This window comes from Trematomus bernacchii, unplaced genomic scaffold (assembly GCF_902827165.1).
Source record: "Trematomus bernacchii unplaced genomic scaffold, fTreBer1.1, whole genome shotgun sequence".
In the NCBI taxonomy this organism is placed as follows: domain Eukaryota; kingdom Metazoa; phylum Chordata; class Actinopteri; order Perciformes; family Nototheniidae; genus Trematomus; species Trematomus bernacchii.
Genome location: NW_022987859.1, coordinates 139,190 through 163,123, shown reverse-complemented (window position 1 = coordinate 163,123; position 23,934 = coordinate 139,190). Strand labels below are relative to the sequence as shown.

General features: G+C 44.7%; 1 protein-coding gene and 1 long non-coding RNA gene across 2 annotated transcripts in view; one reads left to right on the top strand and one right to left on the bottom strand.

Annotated features, from left to right (window-relative positions):
• Positions 1-3,206: 3,206 nt before the first annotated feature.
• Positions 3,207-23,934, top strand: part of LOC117469132 (formin-like protein 2) — a 25,479-nt gene continuing 4,751 nt past the window's right edge. The window contains 24 exon segments of the mRNA XM_034113510.1: positions 3,207-3,702; positions 8,453-8,536; positions 8,624-8,704; positions 9,034-9,110; positions 10,056-10,139; positions 11,114-11,257; positions 12,939-13,065; positions 14,563-14,639; positions 15,048-15,141; positions 15,231-15,305; positions 15,483-15,593; positions 15,905-16,054; positions 16,133-16,234; positions 17,788-18,008; positions 18,131-18,234; positions 18,321-18,354; positions 18,356-18,486; positions 18,964-18,984; positions 19,638-19,762; positions 19,849-20,051; positions 21,207-21,441; positions 22,454-22,522; positions 22,684-22,764; positions 23,037-23,166. Coding sequence (XP_033969401.1) covers positions 3,586-3,702; positions 8,453-8,536; positions 8,624-8,704; positions 9,034-9,110; positions 10,056-10,139; positions 11,114-11,257; positions 12,939-13,065; positions 14,563-14,639; positions 15,048-15,141; positions 15,231-15,305; positions 15,483-15,593; positions 15,905-16,054; positions 16,133-16,234; positions 17,788-18,008; positions 18,131-18,234; positions 18,321-18,354; positions 18,356-18,486; positions 18,964-18,984; positions 19,638-19,762; positions 19,849-20,051; positions 21,207-21,441; positions 22,454-22,522; positions 22,684-22,764; positions 23,037-23,166 — 2,677 coding nt within the window. The 5' untranslated portion in view covers positions 3,207-3,585.
• On the bottom strand, positions 14,981-19,739 carry LOC117469133. Its single transcript, XR_004554559.1, has 3 exons — positions 19,620-19,739; positions 15,472-15,587; positions 14,981-15,139 (listed from the first exon to the last, which is right to left on the bottom strand). It is a non-coding gene; the product is annotated as an uncharacterized LOC117469133 (long non-coding RNA).

Sequence of the window (23,934 nt, the reverse complement as noted above, 5' to 3'; positions counted from 1 at the left end):
TTAATAAAACTGTATTTATTGATATTTCTCGCTAAAGACTGCATTTTACTGGACTACATTGAACACATCTTGCTGACGTTATACATGCCTCCTCGCCCAATACACACTTTTACTGAATTGCGCCTGAATGCACCTTAACTGAAGTCACCTCCGTCTCTTTCTACTGAGAGCTAACGTTAACTCTCCTGCAGATTCCAACATGGATGTGCATCTATAGCGTTGCATAAGCATGACAAATATAGTTTGCACTTAATGTTGTATAATAACAACTCGATGCTGTAACTGCAGACTATGAGTTTAAATTGGGTACACTAAGATTGTAGAAAGATAATTCATTGCTCACAGTAAAACAAAATACATATAGAGGAATTAATATCAAATCGGCGCATTAGTAACTTACTCTTACATAACCGCTGGGTTATAAAGTAGTAGGGAATAGTTTTAACGGAGGTATTTTACCGCACAACATGCACGGCAGGAGAGCCTCTGAGCCCCGCGGCCGCATCACGGTGCCCGGGCCAACGCTTAGAGCGGCATAGGGGAACAGTTTGCGGAGTTGATTCTTAATACGTACTCTTAACTTAACCACTTTTAACAGAATTGCGTCGGTAAGTACTTGATGCAAACTTTGCCCAACAACTTTGCGTGAAGAAATAGACTACATGAGCACGACAGGGCTGAGTCTAACTTTAACAGCAGTAATGGCGCTGGCATGCATTACAAATGTCGATGTTTCGTTCAAAACAGTGAATACAAGAAAAGTAAATAACACTTTCTAGTTAAAAAGCAGTAATTAATAACTCAGGTGGCATGCTTACTTGTTTTACGATGGTTTGAGGAGGATCCAACGCAAACACGTGTCCAACTGCTGAAGAACCGCTGCAAAGAGGAACAGGAAGTCTCACCCCGCGGTATTCTCGTTTGAGGGCGTGGCATGACCGTGGCGTTGACTAAAGCATTTTTATTACTTTTCCAAAACGTCTTTTTAAAGAAAGTTCAGAAAATGTGATATTAATTTACAAATTAATGAGTTCTTAAAACATGTTCTCATTGTTACTTACGTGTTACTTATTTAAACGCACATTGAAAAAAAACTAATTTAGGGCAAGTAAATTACATTAAAAAATGAGTTTTGTTGACTTCACCATCGGAACTGTTTTCACAGTGCAGTGTGCAAACATCCGCACAGCAGCTTCGTCTTTAAAGTGACGCAGCGCACACAGTCACTTTTACACGCACACACTGCGCGAGGCTGCTGCTGTCCTTCACATTTCACAAACAATCGCAGAGCACCTGTTACCTCACCTGTTACCTCACCTGTGTGCATTTAAACATTATGGTGTGTTAATACATTAGAGACCTGCTCACCTGCTAACCGGCCCGCTGCTCGGGTCTAAAGGAAGTGGCGCCTCAGTGTTCTCATTTAAATCACGTAATCAACGCGCACAAGTAACAGCTGACAAACAGATCATGTGACGGACAGGTAACAGCTAACAAACAGATCATGTGACAGACAGGTAACAGCTAACAAACAGATCATGTGACAGACAGGTAACAGCTAACAAACAGATCATGTGACAGACAGGTAACAGCTGACAAACAGATCATGTGACAGACAGGTAACAGCTGACAAACAGATCATGTGACAGACAGGTAACAGCTGACAAACAGATCATGTGACAGACAGGTAACAGCTAACAAACAGATCATGTGACAGACAGGTAACAGCTGACAAACAGATCATGTGACAGACAGGTAACAGCTGACAAACAGATCATGTGACAGACAGGTAACAGCTAACAAACAGATCATGTGACAGACAGGTAACAGCTGACACCTGACAAACAGGATCATGTGACAGACAGGTAACAGCTAACAAACAGATCATGTGACAGACAGGTAACAGCTAACAAACAGATCATGTGACAGACAGGTAACAGCTGACAAACAGATCATGTGACAGACAGGTACAGCTAACAAACAGATCATGTGACAGACAGGTAACAGCTGACAAACAGATCATGTGACAGACAGGTAACAGCTAACAAACAGATCATGTGACAGACAGGTAACAGCTAACAAACAGATCATGTGACAGACAGGTAACAGCTGACAAACAGATCATGTGACAGACAGGTAACAGCTAACAAAACAGATCATGTGACAGACAGGTAACAGCTGACAACATGCCTTTATTTATAATGTGATATCATTCATATCTAAACATGAGTCAGCAGATTTAAAACGTAGATATTTAAACTACATTTAGGTCGGACAGTGTTCCGGTTATACGGGGATATAAAATGAATGTTATCCAAATGAAATGCATTGATTGATTGATTGATTGATTGATTGATTGATTCACCAACAGACTGAAGGGCTGCAGTAAACCAGCAGTAAGAGTCATTAAAACATTTATATCAAAAGTGAGGAAATTAAGGTTTGAAGGAATTTCATGTTTTTGTTGTTTTTGTTATTATTATCTTTATTAATATTGAGCATTAGGGACCATGATAAACTCAGTCTTATATCAGCTTTAATGGTTTAATTGAAAATATATTTTAATGTATATTTTAAAAAACAGCAAAGTGGTACACACACACACACACACACCAATATATACAGTATATGTACAGTATTTATACGTTTGTATAACTCCTCTGTCTCTGTCCGTGGTGCTGAAACTGTTAGAGACCATCAGACTGACTGTGTGTGTGTGTGTGTGTGTGTGTGTGTGTGTGTGTGTGTGTGTGTGTGTGTGTGTGTGTGTGTGTGTGTGTGTGTGTGTGTGTGTGTGTGTGTGTGTGTGTGTGTGTGTGTAACATGTACAAATACATGATGATAAACACACACACATATATTTAGGTATACAGTAAATGTATAAGTGTGTTTATTTGTAATCATCTGTGGGCGGGGCTTGTGGCCGGTGGGGGGGGGGGCAGAGAGACAAAGACTGCAGCTGTATGGGGGGGGGCTCTCTTTCTTCCTGTGGGGGAGGGGGGGGGAGGATTAACCGGCTGATCTGCGACACGCGATACACATGCATACACACAAATGTCTCTCTCTCTCTCACACACACTCTCTCTCTCTCACACACACTCTCTCTCTCTCTCTCTCTCTCTCTCTCTCTCTCTCACACACAGACACACTCTCTCTCTCTCACAAACACACTCACACACACTCTCTCTCACACACACATACACACTCTCTCTCGGCGGCGGAGCTCCATCAGCGGCGGTGAGTCGGGAGACAAAGAGAGAGAGAGACACCTGACCGTGTGACGACAGACAGGAGGAGGGAGACAGACAGAGAGACAGACAGAGAGACAGACAGGCAGACAGACACACAGACACACAGACAGACAGACACACAGACACACAGACAGACAGACAGAAAGACAGACAGGAGGGGCAAACGGAGAGACGGCCTCAGCGCGGCTGCATGATGGCAGACCACATGTTCCTGTGAGGGGGGGACGCGCTGTTCAGTGGGTGTGTTCCGACAGACCGACCGTGTGTGTGTCCGCCGTTTGGACCGTGTGTGGTCGGTGTACCGGGGATAGTCATCAGTGTACCCGGGATAGTGATGGGGAACGCGGAGAGCATGGAGTCTCAGCTCGCAGTGATCCGGTCCAGAGCCGCTCCGGCCCGCCTCCCGATGCCCGAACCCACCGAGCTGGAGGAGAGGTTCTCCATCGCGCTGGTAAATACACATATACATGATATATACATGATATACACACTGCACACTATATATATACCAGTATTCACATTATACACACACACATCCATAATACACAAGCTACACAGAATAGACAACCACAATACCTTTTTAATACGCGCACACACACACACACACACACACACACACACACACACACACACACACACACACACACACACACACACACACACCATGTTGTACTGTGACTTCATGGACACACTGATCAGGGATTATAGACATCGTTTTTTTACATATTTATTTTTTCGTTATTTTATTATTTTTTGGGGTTTTATGAATTTCACTTATTTGTATTTATATGTATTGTATTCTTATGTATTTAAGTATTATTCTGGTTTTCCTTCAGTAGTCAGGTTAGGATCCTCCATCTGTTAATATCAAATTGTTCAGAGACAGAATGTAGGCGAGTAAATACTGTACTAATAAACAGTATACAGTATCAAAGTATACAGTATATATATATATATATAGTATCAGATACACATAATATATCTACACTGTATATATATATATATATTGTGTATCTGGTTCATATACATAAAATATAAACACAACTTTAGTTTTTGCTCCCATTGTTCATCATCATATTTCTAATATAAGACTTTTTCTATGAACAAAAAAGAAAATGTTCTCTTGAATATTAGGCTATTATTACCATTATCACTACTTATCACTAGTTATTACTGTTATTACTACTATTACTGTTATTACTGTTATTACTGTTATTACTGTTATTACCATTATCACTACTATTACTATTATTACTGTTATTACTGTTATTACTACTATTACTGTTATTACTGTTATTACTGTTATTACCATTATCACTACTATTACTATTATTACTGTTATTACCATTATCACTACTATTACTACTATTACTGTTATTACTGTTATTACTGTTATTACCATTATCACTACTATTACTGTTATTACTGTTATTACCATTATCACTACTATTACTGTTATTACTGTTATTACCATTATCACTACTATTACTGTTATTACCATTAATACATACTGTTATTACTGTATACTGTTATTACCATTATCACTACTATTACTGTTATTACTGTTATTACCATTATCACTACTATTACTATTATTACTGTTATTACTGTTATTACCATTATCACTACTATTACTATTATTACTGTTATTACTGTTATTACTACTATTACTGTTATTACTGTTATTACTGTTATTACCATTATCACTACTATTACTGTTATTACTGTTATTACCATTATCACTACTATTACTACTATTACTGTTATTACTGTTATTACTGTTATTACCATTATCACTACTATTACTGTTATTACCATTATCACTACTATTACTGTTATTACTGTTATTACTGTTATTACCATTATCACTACTATTACTGTTATTACTGTTATTACTGTTATTACCATTATCACTACTATTACTGTTATTACTGTTATTACTGTTATTACCATTATCACTACTATTACTGTTATTACTGTTATTACCATTATCACTACTATTACTATTATTACTGTTATTACTGTTATTACCATTATCACTACTATTACTATTATTACTGTTGTTACTGTTATTACCATTATCACTACTATTACTATTATTACTGTTATTACTGTTATTACTGTTATTACCATTATCACTACTATTACTATTATTACTGTTATTACCATTATCACTACTATTACTACTATTACTGTTATTACTGTTATTACTGTTATTACCATTATCACTACTATTACTGTTATTACTGTTATTACTGTTATTACCATTATCACTACTATTACTGTTATTACCATTATCACTACTATTACTATTATTACTGTTATTACTGTTATTACCATTATCACTACTATTACTATTATTACTGTTGTTACTGTTATTACCATTATCACTACTATTACTATTATTACTGTTATTACTGTTATTACCATTATCACTACTATTACTATTATTACTGTTATTACCATTATTACTGTTATTACCATTATCACTACTATTACTATTATTACTGTTATTACTGTTATTACTGTTATCACTACTATTACTGTTATTACTGTTATCACTACTATTACTATTATTACTGTTATTACTGTTATTACCATTATCACTACTATTACTGTTATTACTGTTATTACCATTATCACTACTATTACTATTATTACTGTTATTACTGTTATTACCATTATCACTGTTATTACTGTTATTACCATTATCACTACTATTACTGTTATTACTGTTTCATTTCATTTCATTTCACACCTTTATTTATTCAGGTTGTATCCCATTGAGATCATTGATCTCTTTTTCAAGGGAGACCTGCTCAAGTAGGTTCCACATGAAACATTAAAAACATAAACAGAACAACAAAAGGACATTATACAGCTTCATTACAGGGATTACAATTTACATACTATCCACATGCACAGGTACCAACAGCTTCCGATTCAGTAGCATCCAACCGAGCTTTATAAACATTTAGTGGCACCAGATTGCTCAGTTTCCATTTTAATTGCAGACTATTCCAGGACAGAGGAGCTGCGCATCTAAAAGCTATCTTCCCTAAGACAGTCCTAGCAGTTGGCACATTTAATAAAACCACAGCATGCGATCTCAGGCAGTAGCCACTTACAATTCGCCGTGAGATCAGGGAGCAGATGTAGGATGGAAGTTTCCCTAACATGGCTTTATATATAAAAATGTACCAGTGACTGAGCCTCCGTACAGTTAGTGAAGGCAGACCAGCCCTTGCATACAGGGTACAGTGATGAGTTAATGCTTTACAGTTTGTCACAAATCTCAGTGCACTGTGATACGCAGCATCTAACTTGACCAGGCAATGGGCAGGTGCATTCATATAGATCAGATCACCATAGTCCAGCACAGGTCAAAAGGTCACAGAGACTTTTTCTGGCCTCGAGCGAGAAACAGGACTTGTTCCTGTAGAAGAAACCTAGTCTAACCCTCAGTTTGTTAAGCAGGTTATTGACATGACGTTTAAAAGTGAGACAATCATCAAGCCAGATACCAAGGTATTTATAACAGCTAACCACTTCAAGTTTTATTCCTTGCGTAGTTAAAATATCTAAAACAGGCTCTGGTGTCTTTTTAGCTTTAGAAAAGAGCATTACCTTGGTTTTCTCAACATTTAAAAGAAGCTTTAGTTCAGAGAGCTGAGTCTGAATAATGTTAAAAACAGCCTGTAATTTAACACCAGCCTCCTTAATGGAGGGACCTGCACAGTACATCACGGTATCGTCCACATAAAAATGTAAAGTTGCTCCATTGACATTTTCACCTAAACTATTGATGTAGATGGAAAATAAAAGTGGACCTAAAACAGAACCTTGAGGAACACCATTAGTAATGTTTAACCACTCTGAAGACAGCCCATCAAAGTGAACACATTGGGACCTTTCAGAGAGGTAGTTCACAAACCACCCCACTGCATGGCTGGATAAGCCAATACTGAGTAGCCTCTGCTTTAAGATGCGATGATCGACGGTATCAAACGCTTTGGAAAGGTCAATAAATAGAGCTGCACAGCTGTTATCACTACTATTACTATTATTACTGTTATTACTGTTATTACTGTTATCACTACTATTACTATTATTACTGTTATTACTGTTATGTTATTACTGTTATTACTATTATTACTGTTATTACTGTTATTACTGTTATTACTGTTATTACTGTTATTACTATTATTACTGTTATTACTGTTATCACTACTATTACTATTATTACTGTTATTACTGTTATGTTATTACTGTTATCACTACTATTACTACTATTACTGTTATTACTGTTATTACTATTATTACTGTTATTACTGTTATTACTGTTATTACTATTATTACTGTTATTACTGTTATCACTACTATTACTATTATTACTGTTATTACTGTTATTACTGTTATTACTGTTATTACTATTATTACTGTTATTACTGTTATCACTACTATTACTATTATTACTGTTATTACTGTTATTACTAACCCTCACAAATTGGGTTCAATCCGTGTTAGTGAGCACTTTTTAATAACCCACCTCACAGCTGAGCTTTAAGCTGTCTTGAAAACAGACATTGGTTACTGTAGTAACGGGTTGGGGGGGGGGGGGGGGGGGGGGGGTCAGTGTCTGATGTGACCACCACTGGCCTCACGCAGTGCAACACGTCTCCTTCACAGAGAGTAGATCAGGTCTATGGTCTGTTGGATGTGGAGAGGCTGGATGTGGGGGTCCTGGTCTGCGGTTCTGAGGCCGGTTGGATGTGCCAGATTCTCTGAGACGCCTGTGGAGACTGATGGTGGAAAAATGAACATGAAGCTCTGGAGGACATTCAGTCAGAATTTGTGAACAATATTTGAGAGAAAACGGTCTTTTGTGTTCATAGAAAAAGTCTCAGATCTTTGATTTCAGCTCATGGACAATGGGAGCAAAAACAAAAGTGTTGCGTTTATATTTGTTCATAGTATGATATGTATCTGGTTCATATATATATACACACAGTAGAGATATATGATGTGTATCTGGTTCATACACACAGTAGAGATATATGATGTGTATCTGGTTCATACACACAGTAGAGATATATGATGTGTATCTGGTTCATATATATATACACACAGTAGAGATATATGATGTGTGTATATATATATATATACAGTACAGATGTATGATATCTGCTTCCTCTGTCCAGAACTCCATGAACCTCCCTCCTGATAAAGTGCGTCTGCTCAGGTCCTACGACAGCGACAAGAAGTGGGAGCTGATCTGTGACCAGGTGAGAGGAGAACCCTTTAGAACCACTAACACTACACACACCTGCAGAGCTCACAGTGTGTGTGTGTGTGTGTGTGTGTGTGTGTAGGAGAGGTTTCAGGTGAAGAACCCCCCCCACACCTACATCCAGAAACTGAGAGGCTTCCTGGACCCGGCCGTCACACGCAAGGTGAGCTGGGAAATGTAGTTTCTAGATGATGTCTTTACAACTAACTCTATCACAGGAAGTCTCTTCTCATCATCGCCACAATATAATATTCATATCTGTCTGTCTGTCTGTCTGTCTGTCTGTCTGCCTGTCTGTCTGTCTGCCTGTCTGTCTGTCTGTCTGTCTGTCTGTCTGTCTGTCTGTCTGTCTGCCTGTCTGCCTGCCTGTCTGCCTGCCTGTCTGTCTGCCTGTCTGTCTGCCTGTCTGCCTGCCTGTCTGTCTGTCTGCCTGTCTGTCTGCCTGTCTGCCTGTCTGTCTGCCTGTCTGTCTGTCTGTCTGTCTGTCTGCAGAAGTTCAGACGGAGGGTTCAGGAGTCGACTCAGATGCTCAGAGAACTGGAGATTTCTCTTCGGACCAATCACATCGGGTATGTGACCTGTCTGTATCTCACCTGTCTGTCTGTATCTCACCTGTCTGTCTGACACCTGTCTGTCTGACACCTGTCTGTCTGTCTCTCACCTGTCTGTCTGTATCTCACCTGTCTGTCTGACACCTGTCTGTCTCTCGCCTGTCTGTATCTCACCTGTCTGTCTCTCACCTCTCTGTCTCTACCTTTCTGTCTCTCACCTGTCTGCCTCTCACCTGTCTGTCTCTCACCTGTCTGTCTCTCACCCGTGTGTCTCTCACCTGTCTCTCTCTCACCTCTCTGTCTCTAACCTTTCTGTCTCTCACCTGTCTGTCTCTCACCTGTCTGTCTCTCACCTGTCTGTCTGTATCTCACCTGTCTGTCTGACACCTGTCTGTCTCTCGCCTGTCTGTATCTCACCTGTCTGTCTCTCACCTCTCTGTCTCTACCTTTCTGTCTCTCACCTGTCTGTCTCTCACCTGTCTGCCTCTCACCTGTCTGTCTCTCACCTGTCTCTCTCTCACCTGTCTGTATCTCACCTGTCTGTCTCTCACCTGTCCTGTCTCTCACCTGTCTCTCTCTCACCTGTCTGTATCTCACCTGTCTGTCTCTACCTTTCTGTCTCTCACCTGTCTGTCTCTCACCTGTCTCTCACCTGTCTGTCTCTCACCTGTCTGTCTCTACCTTTCTGTCTCTCACCTGTCTGCCTCTCACCTGTCTGTCTCTCACCTGTCTGTCTCTCACCCGTGTGTCTCTCACCTGTCTCTCTCTCACCTCTCTGTCTCTACCTTTCTGTCTCTCACCTGTCTGTCTCTCACCTGTCTGTCTCTCACCTGTCTGTCTCTCACCTGTCTGTCTGACACCTGTCTCTCTCTCACCTGTCTGTATCTCACCTGTCTGTCTCTCACCTGTCTGTATCTCACCTGTCTGTCTGACACCTGTCTGTCTCTACCTGTCTGTCTACAGGTGGGTCAGGGAGTTCCTGAATGAGGAGAACCGGGGTCTGGATGTCCTCGTAGAATATCTGTCCTTCGCTCAGTACGCCGTCACGTGAGTCTGAACCCACAAACACTGGAACCACTTCCTGTTCCCTAGAAAACCCACTGAACCAAGAGAACCGGGTGTTTTAACGTACCTGTCTTTATAGAACCGACTGAACCAAGAGAACCGGGTGTTTTAACGTACCTGTCTTTATAGAACCGACTGAACCAAGAGAACCGGGTGTTTTAACGTACCTGTCTTTAGAACCGACTGAACCAAGAGAACCGGGTGTTTTAACGTACCTGTCTTTATAGAACCGACTGAACAAGAGAACCGGGTGTTTTTTAACGTACCTGTCTTTATAGAACCGACTGAACCAAGATAACCGGGTGTTTTAACGTACCTTCTTTATAGAACCGACTGACCAAGAGAACCGGGTGTTTTAACGTACCTGTCTTTATAGAACCGACTGAACCAAGAGAACCGGGTGTTTTAACGTACCTGTCTTTATAGAACCGACTGAACCAAGAGAACCGGGTGTTTTAACGTACCTGTCTTTATAGAACCGACTGAACCAAGAGAACCGGGTGTTTTAACGTACCTGTCTTTATAGAACCGACTGAACCAAGAGAACCGAGTGTTTAACGTACCTGTCTTTATAGAACCGACTGAACCAAGAGAACCGGGTGTTTTAACGTACCTGTCTTTATAGAACCGACTACCTGAACCAAGAGAACCGGGTGTTTTAACGTACCTGTCTTTATAGAACCGACTGAACCAAGAGAACCGAGTGTTTAAACGTTTCTGTCTCTAGAGAATCGACTCAACCGAGTGTTTTAACATTCCTGTCTTTAGAGAACCAAGTGTTCTAATGTTCTTGGCTTTATAAAACTGATTTAACAGACAGACCAAGTGTTTCAACCTGATCGTCTTCATGTGGTGAACGCAGTAGGTTTAGCTTGTATGAGGAGAACCCGCTGATTCTGGTTCTGTTGTTGGCAGGTTTGACACTGAAGGAGAACCTGACTGTGGTTCTGTTGTAGGTTTGATGGGGAGCAGGTGGAGGTTGGAGGCGAGGCGTCCTCCATCGACTCGCCCTGGAGCCGCTCCATCGAGGATCTTCACGGAGACGCTGGCCTCCCCTCGCCCTCCTCCTCCGGACCGAGAGCTGCCCGACACTCCATCAGGTGAGAGAACCGGAGAACCGGAGACACTGAGAGACACTGGAGACACCTGAGAGAAACTGAGAGACACTGAGAGACACTGGAGACACCTGAGAGAAACTGAGAGACACCTGAGAGACACTGATACCCCATTCACACCAACGGTGTTTCGGGGCCGGTTCGGAGCTGGTGCTTGAAAAGCACCGGTTGTCCTGTTCACCCCGCAGCGGAGCCGCCTCTAAGCTCCGGAATCCGGTTCGTTTCGAGCACCAAAAAGTTGTCCGTGTAGAAGCAAGAACCGCTTACGTCGGAGGGGGGCGAGATTAACCTGAGATAACAGTTAAGGCGAGTACGGCAAATAAAAGTTGTAACCAGCAGTAGTGCTGAGCAAAGTGACTAGAACGCAACCACACACTTGTTAAAAAAAACACGCTTTATGAAAGTCAGGCAACACTAACCAGGCTTCATGTGATTCTGTTTATTTGTATCTTACTTTGACCATCCGTTCGCTGTTATTGATCATTGTGGAGAGCAGGCAGACGTTTGTTATTATAGCAGCTATCGGATGGAATCAATACATGGGCTGCACAGGTTGTCATGTCCGACTATCACAAGTAGAATCATAATGAAAAATACGCCGGTAAAAAGTGCCTGTAGAAAACGGCTTAGCAAGTAGTCAGTTTAGCTTCGGTTGCTATGCTAACATCACCCCTGTTATACCAGAGAAACTTTCATAACAGCGTTGTGATGCCAAACAGCGTCAATTCAGACTGACACACATTCACTTAAGGGGAACTGGGGATATGTATCAGCTGCTTGTGTGACAGTCAGACAGTGAATACTTTAGAGCCGTGTGAGCTAACCCGGAGCTAACGGGAGAATAAACTCCCGTGGAAGAGCAGCCAGCACTGCAGCGGTCGCTAAATGAAACACTTTAATAAACAATGAACCACGGCACTCTGGAGAAAAGTATAAGGTTGGAGAAGTCCTTATTTAATTTAATCTGGCTTCGTATGATTAAAAGCAACGCAGTCCCCGGCCCGTTGGGGAGAAACTCAGCGACGTAAACTGTGACGTCATGACGCAGCAGCGGCAGCACCAGTCGGGCTCTGAGCGGTGTGAAAAGAGCCGGAGCTAAACCGAAGTACCGGTTCTGAACCTGAAAAGCTCTAGCACGGAGCTTGAACCGGAGTTGCGTTGGTGTGAAAGGGGTATTAGAGGCACTGAGAGACACTGAGACACCTGAGACACTCAGAGAAACCCAGGGACACTCAGAGACATCCAGAGACACCCAGAGACACCCAGAGACACCCAGAGAAACCCAGGGACACTCAGAGACATCCAGAGACACCCAGAGACACTCAGAGACACCCAGAGACACCCAGAGACACCCAGGGACACCCAGAGATACCAGAGACACCCAGGGACACTCAGAGACACCCAGAGACACCCAGAGACACCCAGGGACACCCAGGGACACTCAGAGACACCAGAGACACCCAGGGACACTCAGAGACACCAGAGACACCCAGGGACACTCAGAGACATCCAGAGACACCCAGAGACACCCAGGGACACTCAGAGACACCCAGAGACACCCAGAGACATCAGAGACACACAGAGAGACCCATAGACACTGGAAACAAGAGACTTCTCAAAGGATAGGAAACAGATAATAAATACATTAACAACATGTGTTCTGCAGCTCTGCGATGGTGACTCGCTCCAACACGCTGCCCAGTCGCCGGACTCTGAAGAACTCAAGACTGGTCTGCAAGAAAGACGACGTACACGTTTGTGTCATGTGTCTGAGAGCCGTCATGAACTACCAGGTACTAGCATACTTATAATATATATATTTAAGCAATAGCTCACGACAGGCCGTGGTATATGCTCATTATATCACAGCTAAGGGGCGTGGTTCAACCCCCTAGCTGTGATATAATGAGCATATATCACGGCCTGAAGTGAGCTATTGCTTTTATAAAACGGTTACCAAGTGTGGCAATATGAAAGAAAAATACACACTCTAATTTAAATAGTTTTTATTAGTAAATAATGATGTTCAAAATAAAATAGTCCCTCCTGTTGCCTTCTGCACGAAACATAGTGCGAGGTGGTTGCTATGCAACAACACTAACAGCTAGCGAACATATTAGACAGAGAGCGTTGATCCATTATTTGGCTATTTATTTACATTCATGTGTATGTTGTTGTTTATTGTGCAGCCTCTGAAAACCTGTCCAGCATCAGCAGCATGGCTTACGTGGTTACTTGTATAGGCTGAGGTTGTTCTAGGCTGTTCTTTGGCGTGGAGAGAATATTGCTCCACTTTCTCCGGTCCCTGAGATTGGGCTTCCAGTAGCTCTGGAGAGAGCTTTCTCACCTGAGGCCACTAACGGTCATCATGTCTCTGCTTTGTTTCAAGACCCGCATCAGAAAGCTTTTGAATGGTGATACTTCTCCAGTTGGTCTACCTGCTCTTCACGTAGCTCTGCATGTCGTCGTTTAGGTGCTTTTTGTTCTGGAGATAGGCACTGCTCAATCCACTCCTCCATAGTGAGACCCCCCCCCCGCCCCCCCCCCCGGAGGTCCAAGTTAACCTTAAATGTTTTTGAGGACCTTTTTGATTACAGATTTGAAAACATGGTTGCTTGCTTTAAAAGTAGCACACTTCATGATGTCAGACCTTGGGAAGTATCTAGATACCCCTGCCCTAATGCCAAAGGAACTGCACACTGAGTATGTTTTGCCGTTTGATGTCTATGTCTGGACCGCTGCGTAAAAAGGAGGGTTTCTGCCCCGTTACTTCTCCACTGTTTTCTTGTTCCAGTTTGAAAAGCAAGCAGCATGCAGTTTGCTTTTCAGCCCAACTGTATACAGTTAAATCGACCGGACTTCTTTCTGCAGATGTGAGCGTCCTTTAACAACGGTCAATACGTCCTTGCTGCACATTATCCCTTACATGTTTCCATCTTGAGCTTTGTTAGTTAGTTAGTTAGTTAGTTAGTTAGTTAGTTAGTTAGTTAGTTAGTTAGTTAGTTAGTTAGTTAGTTAGTTAGTTAGTTAGTTAGTTAGTTAGTTAGTTAGTTAGTTTGTTAGTTAGTTAGTTTCCTAACGGACGTAATGTAACAGCTGTAACGGTTGTAGCTTTTCTCAGACGTGGAGGGATACTGACTTGTTGTGAAAAGTAACTACAATTCTACCCGTGGTATACGCTCAGTATATCACGGCTAAGAACCAATCAGATTGCTTGATTGGACTTGTCCGTTTTATAATGATATTTATATATATTTATGTATATACTGTAATTCTTCCTGTGTCCCCAGTACGGATTCAACATGGTGATGTCTCACCCTCACGCCGTCAACGAAATCGCCCTCAGCCTCAACAACAGAAACCCCAGGTACACACACACACACACACACACACACACACACACACAGACAGACAGACAGACAGACAGACAGACAGACAGACAGACAGACAGACAGACAGACAGACAGACAGACACACACACACACACACACACGTTTGAACTGTCTGTCTCTCGCCTGTCTCTCGCCTGTCTCTCGCCGCATGTCTCTCGCCTGTCTCTCACCTGTCTCTCACCTGTCTCTCGCCTGTCTCTCACCTGTCTCACCTGTCTCTCGTCTGTCTCTCGTCTGTCTCTCGTCTGTCTCTCGTCTGTCTCTCACCTGTCTCTCGCCTGTCTCTCGCCTGTCTCTCGCCTGTCTCTCGCCTGTCTCTCGCCTGTCTCTCGCCTGTCTCTCGCCTGTCTCTCACCTGTCTCTCACCTGTCTCTCGTCGTCAGGACAAAGGCTCTGGTGTTGGAGTTGCTGGCGGCAGTTTGTTTGGTCAGAGGAGGACATGAGATCATCCTGTCGGCCTTCGACAACTTCAAAACTGTAAAGAAACCACACACACACATAATGAATGTCTCATGGGCTGGTTGGGTGGATGGATGTTTGGTGATTTATAAATCTATGTGTTGCAGGTGTGTTCAGAGTCGATGCGTTTTGAAAAGTTGATGGAACATTTTAAGAACGAAGACGACAACATCGACTTTCTGGTATGGAGAATTGAAACAGTTTGAACTTTGTTCAGGTAGCCCTTCATGTTGACCTGCAGGTCTCCTGGTGGTACATCATACTGTCATAACTGGGAGCGGAGGACAGTGTGTGTTAGATGATAATACTTTGAACATTGGTTGCTAAGTAACAGTGTGTTGTTGTTACCGGTCTCTCAGGTGGCCTGCATGCAGTTCATCAACATCGTGGTTCACTCGGTGGAGGATATGAACTTCAGAGTCCACCTGCAGTACGACTTCACCAAACTCAACCTGGACGAGCACCTGGAGGTAAACACATGACCGTCTGTCAGCCAATCACACGCCTGTAAGACGTCACATGACCCTCTGTCAGCCAATCACACGCCTGTAAGACGTCACATGACCGTCTGTCAGCCAATCACACGCTTGTAAGACGTCACATGACCCTCTGTCAGCCAATCACACGCTTGTAAGACGTCACATGACCCTCTGTCAGCCAATCACACGCCTGTCTCCCTGCACTAACCCCACCCCCCCACCTGTCTCCCTGCACTAACCCCACCTGCCCCCCCCCACCCCCCCACCTGTCTCCCTGCACTAACCCCACCTGTCTCCCTCAGAGGCTGAAGCACACGGAGAGCGACCGGCTGCAGGTTCAGATCCAGGCGTACCTGGACAACGTGTTTGACGTTGGGACGCTGCTGGAAGACGCAGAGACCAAGACTGCTGCTCTGGAGAGGGTGGAGGAACTGGAGGAGAACCTGGGCACGGTGAGACCTGTGTATTCCTGTCTGTCTTTATGTGTCTCTTACCTGTCTATCTGACCTGTCTCAATGTCCGTCTCTAAGATGTCTGCCCGGGTGCTGGACGTGGAGAACGAGGCGATGCTGAAGATCGTGGAGCTGGAGAAGCAGCTGATGCAGACCAACAAGGAGCTGGACCAGACCCGGGTCAGAACCTTTAGATTTATCATGTTTAATAATCATCTCTATAAATAGAGATTTATCATGTTTAATAATCATTTATATAAACTGGAGCTTTATAGATAGATAGAGATAGCATGTGTATGACTGCTGACTAGAGCCAGTGTGGTTAACATGCTGTCTGTTAACCGTTAACTGTCTGTTAACCGTTAACTGTCTGTTAACCGTTAACATGCTGTCTGTTAACCGTTAACATGCTGTCTGTTAACCGTTAACATGCTGTCTGTTAACCGTTAACTGTCTGTTAACCGTTAACTGTCTGTTAACCGTTAACTGTCTGTTAACCGTTAACTGTCTGTTAACCGTTAACTGTCTGTTAACCGTTAACTGTCTGTTAACCGTTAACTGTCTGTTAACCGTTAACTGTCTGTTAACCGTTAACTGTCTGTTAACCGTTAACTGTCTGTTAACCGTTAACTGTCTGTTAACCGTTAACTGTCTGTTAACCGTTAACTGTCTGTTAACCGTTAACTCTGTTAACCGTTAACTGTCTGTTAACCGTTAACTGTCTGTTAACCGTTAACATGCTGTCTGTTAACCCGTTAACTGTCTGTTAACCGTTAACTGTCTGTTAACCGTTAACATGCTGTCTGTTAACCGTTAACATGCTGTCTGTTAACCGTTAACATGCTGTCTGTTAACCGTTAACATGCTGTCTGTTAACCGTTAACTGTCTGTTAACCGTTAACTGTCTGTTAACCGTTAACATGCTGTCTGTTAACCGTTAACTGTCTGTTAACCGTTAACATGCTGTCTGTTAACCCGTTAACTGTCTGTTAACCGTTAACTGTCTGTTAACCGTTAACATGCTGTCTCTTAACCGTTAACATGCTGTCTGTTAACCGTTAACATACTGTCTGTTAACCGTTAACTGTCTGTTAACCGTTAACATGCTGTCTCTTAACCGTTAACATGCTGTCTGTTAACCGTTAACTGTCTGTTAACCGTTAACATGCTGTCTGTTAACCCGTTAACTGTCTGTTAACCGTTAACTGTCTGTTAACCGTTAACATGCTGTCTGTTAACCGTTAACATGCTGTCTGTTAACCCGTTAACTGTCTGTTAACCGTTAACTGTCTGTTAACCGTTAACTGTCTGTTAACCGTTAACATGCTGTCTGTTAACCGTTAACTGTCTGTTAACCGTTAACATGCTGTCTGTTAACCCGTTAACTGTCTGTTAACCGTTAACATGCTGTCTGTTAACCCGTTAACTGTCTGTTAACCGTTAACATGCTGTCTGTTAACCGTTAACTGTCTGTTAACCCGTTAACTGTCTGTTAACCGTTAACTGTCTGTTAACCCGTTAACTGTCTGTTAACCGTTAACATGCTGTCTGTTAACCGTTAACTGTCTGTTAACCGTTAACTGTCTGTTAACCGTTAACATGCTGTCTGTTAACCGTTAACTGTCTGTTAACCGTTAACTGTCTGTTAACCGTTAACTGTCTGTTAACCGTTAACATGCTGTCTGTTAACCGTTAACATGCTGTCTGTTAACCCGTTAACTGTCTGTGAACAGGACGTGTACGCCAGCAGTAACTCTCAGGTGCACACGCTGCGGCGGATCGTGCGGGAGAAGGACCAGACGATCCGGAGACAGAGTCGTTTGGAGCGCCAGGCTCAGGAGGCTCAGCAGGCCGGAGGACCAGGAGCTCCACAGCCCCCGAGAGGAGAGGGAGACGGGGGGGTGGGGGACTCTGCCTCCCCCTCACCTCCACCCTGTCCTAACCTGTCCCCAAGGTGAGAGGCTACCTGGAGGTCAATGGTTCTCTGAATCTATTTTTGGTTTGTTCTCCTGATAAGAGTCTGAGCCGTGACCTACTTTATAACTTTCATAACCAACCAATGATTGATCTCCACAGTCCAGAGAACGTAGCGTATCACAGCATGGCTCCAGGGATGGGTGGAGCTACGGGGATGCTTGCCCCGCCCCCTCCCCCACCTCCTCCACCAATGCCAGGCACAGGTCAGTTTCACCTCCACCAATCAGAGCGCTGGATTGGTCTTCAATCATAAAGAGAAAGTAATCTAGTTTCCTGTTTAACTTTTCAGTTTCCAATGGGTCGTTTCCTGCTCCTCCCCCCCCCCCCTCCACCACCTCCCCCCCCCCCTCCCTGTCGGACCAGTGAACTTTCGTCCTGCCTCCCCCCCCCTCCCCCTTGCGCTCCCCCTCTCCCGGGTTCCGGACCCACTGTCATCTTTAACTCCGGACTCGCAGGTAAAAATACACATGTATATATGTGTATGTATTGTGGGACAGATGTCATTGATATCAAAACATGTGTTTTCTATAACAGCTGGGGGGGGTCTCTCTTCTGCTGACAGAGGGTCCTCTCACCTGTCTCTCTGCTCACCTGTCTCTCTGCTCACCTGTCTCTCTGCTCACCTGTCTCTCTGCTCACCTGTCTCTCTGCTCACCTGTCCTTCTGCTCACCTGTCTCCCTGCTCACCTGTCTCTCTGCTCACCTGTCTCTCTGCTCACCTGTCTCTCTGCTCACCTGTCCTTCTGCTCACCTGTCTCTCTGCTCACCTGTCTCTCTGCTCACCTGTCTCCCTGCTCACCTGTCTCCCTGCTCACCTGTCTCTCTGCTCACCTGTCTCTCTGCTCACCTGTCTCTCTGCTCACCTGTCCTTCTGCTCACCTGTCTCTCTGCTCACCTGTCTCTCTGCTCACCTGTCTCTCTTCTGCTGGCAGAGGGTCCTCTCAAGTTATTCTGTATGTCTTCTACAATCTTTCAACATCTCTCACATTTAACCTCTTTTATCTTACGGTTAACCTGAATACCTGCCTCTGCTCACCTGTCTCTCTGCTCACCTGTCTCTCTGCTCACCTGTCTCTCTGCTCACCTGTCCTTCTGCTCACCTGTCTCTCTGCTCACCTGTCTCTCTGCTCACCTGTCTCTCTGCTCACCTGTCCTTCTGCTCACCTGTCTCCCTGCTCACCTGTCTCTCTGCTCACCTGTCTCTCTCTGTCTCTCTCCTCACCTGTCTCTCCCTGCTCACCTGTCCTTCTGCTCACCTGTCTCTCTCCTCACCTGTCTCTCTGCTCACCTGTCCTTCTGCTCACCTGTCTCTCTGCTCACCTGTCTCTCTGCTCACCTGTCCCTCTGCTCACCTGACCCTCTCCTCACCTGTCTCTCTCTGTCTCTCTCCTCACCTGTCTCTCTCTGCTCACCTGTCCTTCTGCTCACCTGTCTCTCTGCTCACCTGTCTCTCTGCTCACCTGTCCCTCTGCTCACCTGACCCTCTCCTCACCTGTCTCTCTGCTCACCTGTCCCTCTGCTCACCTGTCCCTCTGCTCACCTGTCCCTCTCCTCACCTGTCTCCCTGCTCACCTGTCTCCCTGCTCACCTGTCTCTCTGCGTGCAGCGGTGAAGATAAAGAAGCCGATCCAGACCAAGTTCCGGATGCCGGTGTTGAACTGGGTGGCTCTGAAGCCGAGCCAGATCAACGGGACCGTCTTCAACGACATCGACGATGAGACCATCCTTGGGGTAACAGACAGACATTATAATACCTGTCTGTCTCTCTGTCTGTCTCTCTGTACCTGACTGTCTCTCTGTACCTGTCTCTCTCTCAGGACATTAACGTGGAGGAGTTTGAGGAGCTGTTTAAGACGAAGGCTCAGGGTCCGGCGGTGGACTTGACTCTTTCCAGACAGAAACTTCCTCAGAAAGCTCCGTCCAAAGTTTCTCTGCTGGATGCCAACCGGTCTAAAAACTTGGCCATCACTCTGAGGAAGGCGGGTCAGGGGTCAGAGGTTATCTGTCGCGCCATCCACACGTAAGACAACAACAGCACTAAGTGAAATCTCTAGAATGTCGGATGAATGTCGGCTGACTGTCGGTTGGATGTCAGCTGGATGTTGGCTGGATGTCGGCTGGATGTTTGCTGGATGTTGGTTGGATGTTGGTTGAATGTCGGCTGGATCTTTGCTGGATGTCGGCTGGATGTTGGCTGGATGTTAGTTGGATGTCAGCTGGATGTTGGCTGGATGTTAGTTGGATGTCAGCTGGATGTTTGCTGGATGTTGGCTGGATGTTTGCTGGATGTTGGCTGGATGTTGGCTGGATGTTAGTTGGATGTCAGCTGGATGTTGGCTGGATGTTGGCTGGATGTCGGCTGGATGTTTGCTGGATGTCGGCTGGATGTCGGCTGGATGTTTGCTGGATGTTGGCTGGATGTCGGCTGGATGTTTGCTGGATGTTGGCTGGATGTCGGCTGGATGTTTGCTGGATGTTGGCTGGATGTCGGCTGGGACTTTGCTGAAAGTTGGCTGGATGTTGGCTGGATCTTTGCTGGATGTCGGCTGGATGTTGGCTGGATGTTAGTTGGATGTCAGCTGGATGTTGGCTGGATGTTAGTTGGATGTCAGCTGGATGTTTGCTGGATGTTGGCTGGATGTTGGCTGGATGTTGGCTGGATGTCGGCTGGGACTTTGCTGAAAGTTGGCTGGATGTTGGCTGGATGTTGGTTGAATGTCGGCTGGATGTTGGCTGGATGTTAGTTGGATGTCAGCTGGATGTTTGCTGGATGTCGGCTGGATGTTTGCTGGATGTTGGCTGGGACTTTGCTGAAAGTTGGCTGGATGTTGGCTGGATGTTGGTTGAATGTCGGCTGGATCTTTGCTGGATGTCGGCTGGATGTTGGCTGGATGTTAGTTGGATGTCAGCTGGATGTTGGCTGGATGTTAGTTGGATGTCAGCTGGATGTTAGTTGGATGTCAGCTGGATGTTGGCTGGAGGTTAGTTGGATGTCAGCTGGATGTTTGCTGGATGTTAGTTGGATGTCAGCTGGATGTTGGCTGGATGTTAGTTGGATGTCAGCTGGATGTTTGCTGGATGTTGGCTGGATGTTGGCTGGATGTTGGCTGACTGTTGGCTGGATGTGATTGTCGGCTGGCTGTCGGCTGACTGCAGTCCCTCTGTATGTCCTCAGGTTCGACCTCCGGACGGTGAGAGTGGACTTCGTTGAATGCCTGATGCGTTTCCTGCCCACGGAGGCCGAGGTGAAGCTGCTCCGTCAGTACGAGAAAGACAGGAAACCTCTGGAGGCTCTGAGCGATGAAGACAGGTTCATGATGCAGTTTAGCCGCATCGAGAGGCTCAACCAACGCATGACCATCCTCACCTTCATGGGCAACTTCAGCGACAATCTGCAGATGCTGACACCGGTGAGAGGTTACAGACAGACAGGTTACATACAGACAGACAGGTTACAGACAGACAGGTTACATACAGACAGACAGGTTACATACAGACAGGTTACATACAGACAGGTTACAGACAACAGGTTACAGACAGACAGGTTACATACAGACAGGTTACAGACAACAGGTTACAGACAGACAGGTTACATACAGACAGGTTACATACAGACAGACAGGTTACATACAGACAGGTTACATACAGACAGGTTACAGACAACAGGTTACAGACAGACAGGTTACATACAGACAACAGGTTACAGACAGACAGGTTACATACAGACAGGTTACATACAGACAGGTTACAGACAACAGGTTACAGACAGACAGGTTACATACAGACAGGTTACAGACAGACAGGTTACAGACAACAGGTTACAGACAGACAGGTTACATACAGACAGGTTACAGACAGACAGGTTACAGACAGGTTACAGACATACAGGTTACATACAGCCAGGTTACATACAGACAGACAGGTTACAGACAGACAGGTTACAGACAGACAGGTTACATACAGACAGGTTACATACAGACAGACAGGTTACATACAGACAGACAGGTTACAGACAGGTTACATACAGACAGACAGGTTACAGACAGACAGGTTACATACAGACAGGTTACATACAGACAGACAGGTTACATACAGACAGGTTACAGACAACAGGTTACAGACAACAGGTTACAGACAGACAGGTTACAGACAGACAGGTTACATACAGACAGGTTACAGACAACAGGTTACAGACAACAGGTTACAGACAGACAGACAGGTTACAGAAAGACAGCTTACAGACAGACAGACAGGTTACAGACAGACAGCTTACAGACAGACAGACAGGTTACAGAAAGACAGACAGGTTACAGAAAGACAGCTTACAGACAGACAGACAGCTTACAGACAGACAGGTTACAGACAGACAGACAGGTTACAGACAGACAGCTAAACTGATCTCTCTCTCTTGTGTTTCCTCAGCAACTCCACGCCATCATCGCTGCTTCAGTTTCTATCAAATCCTCTCAGAAGTTCAAGAAGATCCTGGAGGTCAGTCTGAGTTTATAGAGATACACTTTGTACTGTGTTAAATACACAGTGTGTGGTATACTGCCTGTGTGTGTGTACAATCTGTCCTATAATGAATGTGTGTGTACAATCTGTTGTATAATGAATGTGTGTGTACAATCTGTCCTATAATGAATGTGTAGATCATCTTGGCTCTGGGGAACTATATGAATAGCAGCAAGAGAGGAGCTGTTTACGGATTCAAACTGCAGAGCTTAGACCTGGTAAACACACACACACACACACACACACACACACACACACACACACACACACACACACACACACACACACACACACACACACACACACACAACACACACACACACACACACACACACACACACACACACACACACACACACACACACACACACACACACACACACACACACACACACACACACACACACACACACACACACACACACACACACACACACACACACACACACACACAATCTGAGTGTTGTGTGTGTGTGTGTGTGTGTTCCAGCTGCTGGAGACCAAGTCCACAGACAGGAAGCAGACGCTGCTGCATTACATCGCCAACGTGGTGCGAGAGAAATACCCGACGAAGAGCCTGTTCTACAACGAGCTGCACTACATAGACAAGGCTGCTGCAGGTGAGCCAATCGGAGCGCTGCTACACACACACACCTGTCTGTCAGCCAATCAGAGCGCTGCTACACACACACACCTGTCTATCAGTCAATCAGAGCGCTGCTACACACACACACACCTGTCTATCAGCCAATCAGAGCGCTGCTACACACACACACCTATCTATCTGTCAATCAGAGCGCTGCTACACACACACACCTGTCTGTCAGTCAATCAGAGCAATGCTACACACACACACACCTGTCTGTCAGCCAATCAGAGCGCTGCTACACACACACACCTGTCTGTCAGCCAATCAGAGCGCTGCTACACACACACACCTGTCTGTCAGCCAATCAGAGCGCTGCTACACACACATACCTGTCTATCAGTCAATCAGAGCAATGCTACACACACACACCTATCTATCTATCTGTCAATCAGAGCGCTGCTACACACACACACCTGTCTATCAGCCAATCAGAGCGCTGCTACACACACACACCTGTCTGTCAGCCAATCAGAGCGCTGCTACACACACACACCTATCTATCTGCCAGTCAATCAGAGCAATGCTACACACACACACCTGTCTATCAGTCAATCAGAGCAATGCTACACACACACACCTATCTATCTGTCAGCCAATCAGACAGTGCTATACACCTGTCTGTCTCACCTGTCTCACCTGTGTGTCTCACCTGTGTGTCTCACCCTGTCTCACCCTGAGTGTCTCACCTGTGTGTCTCACCCTGAGTGTCTCACCTGTGTGTCTCACCTGTGTGTCTCAC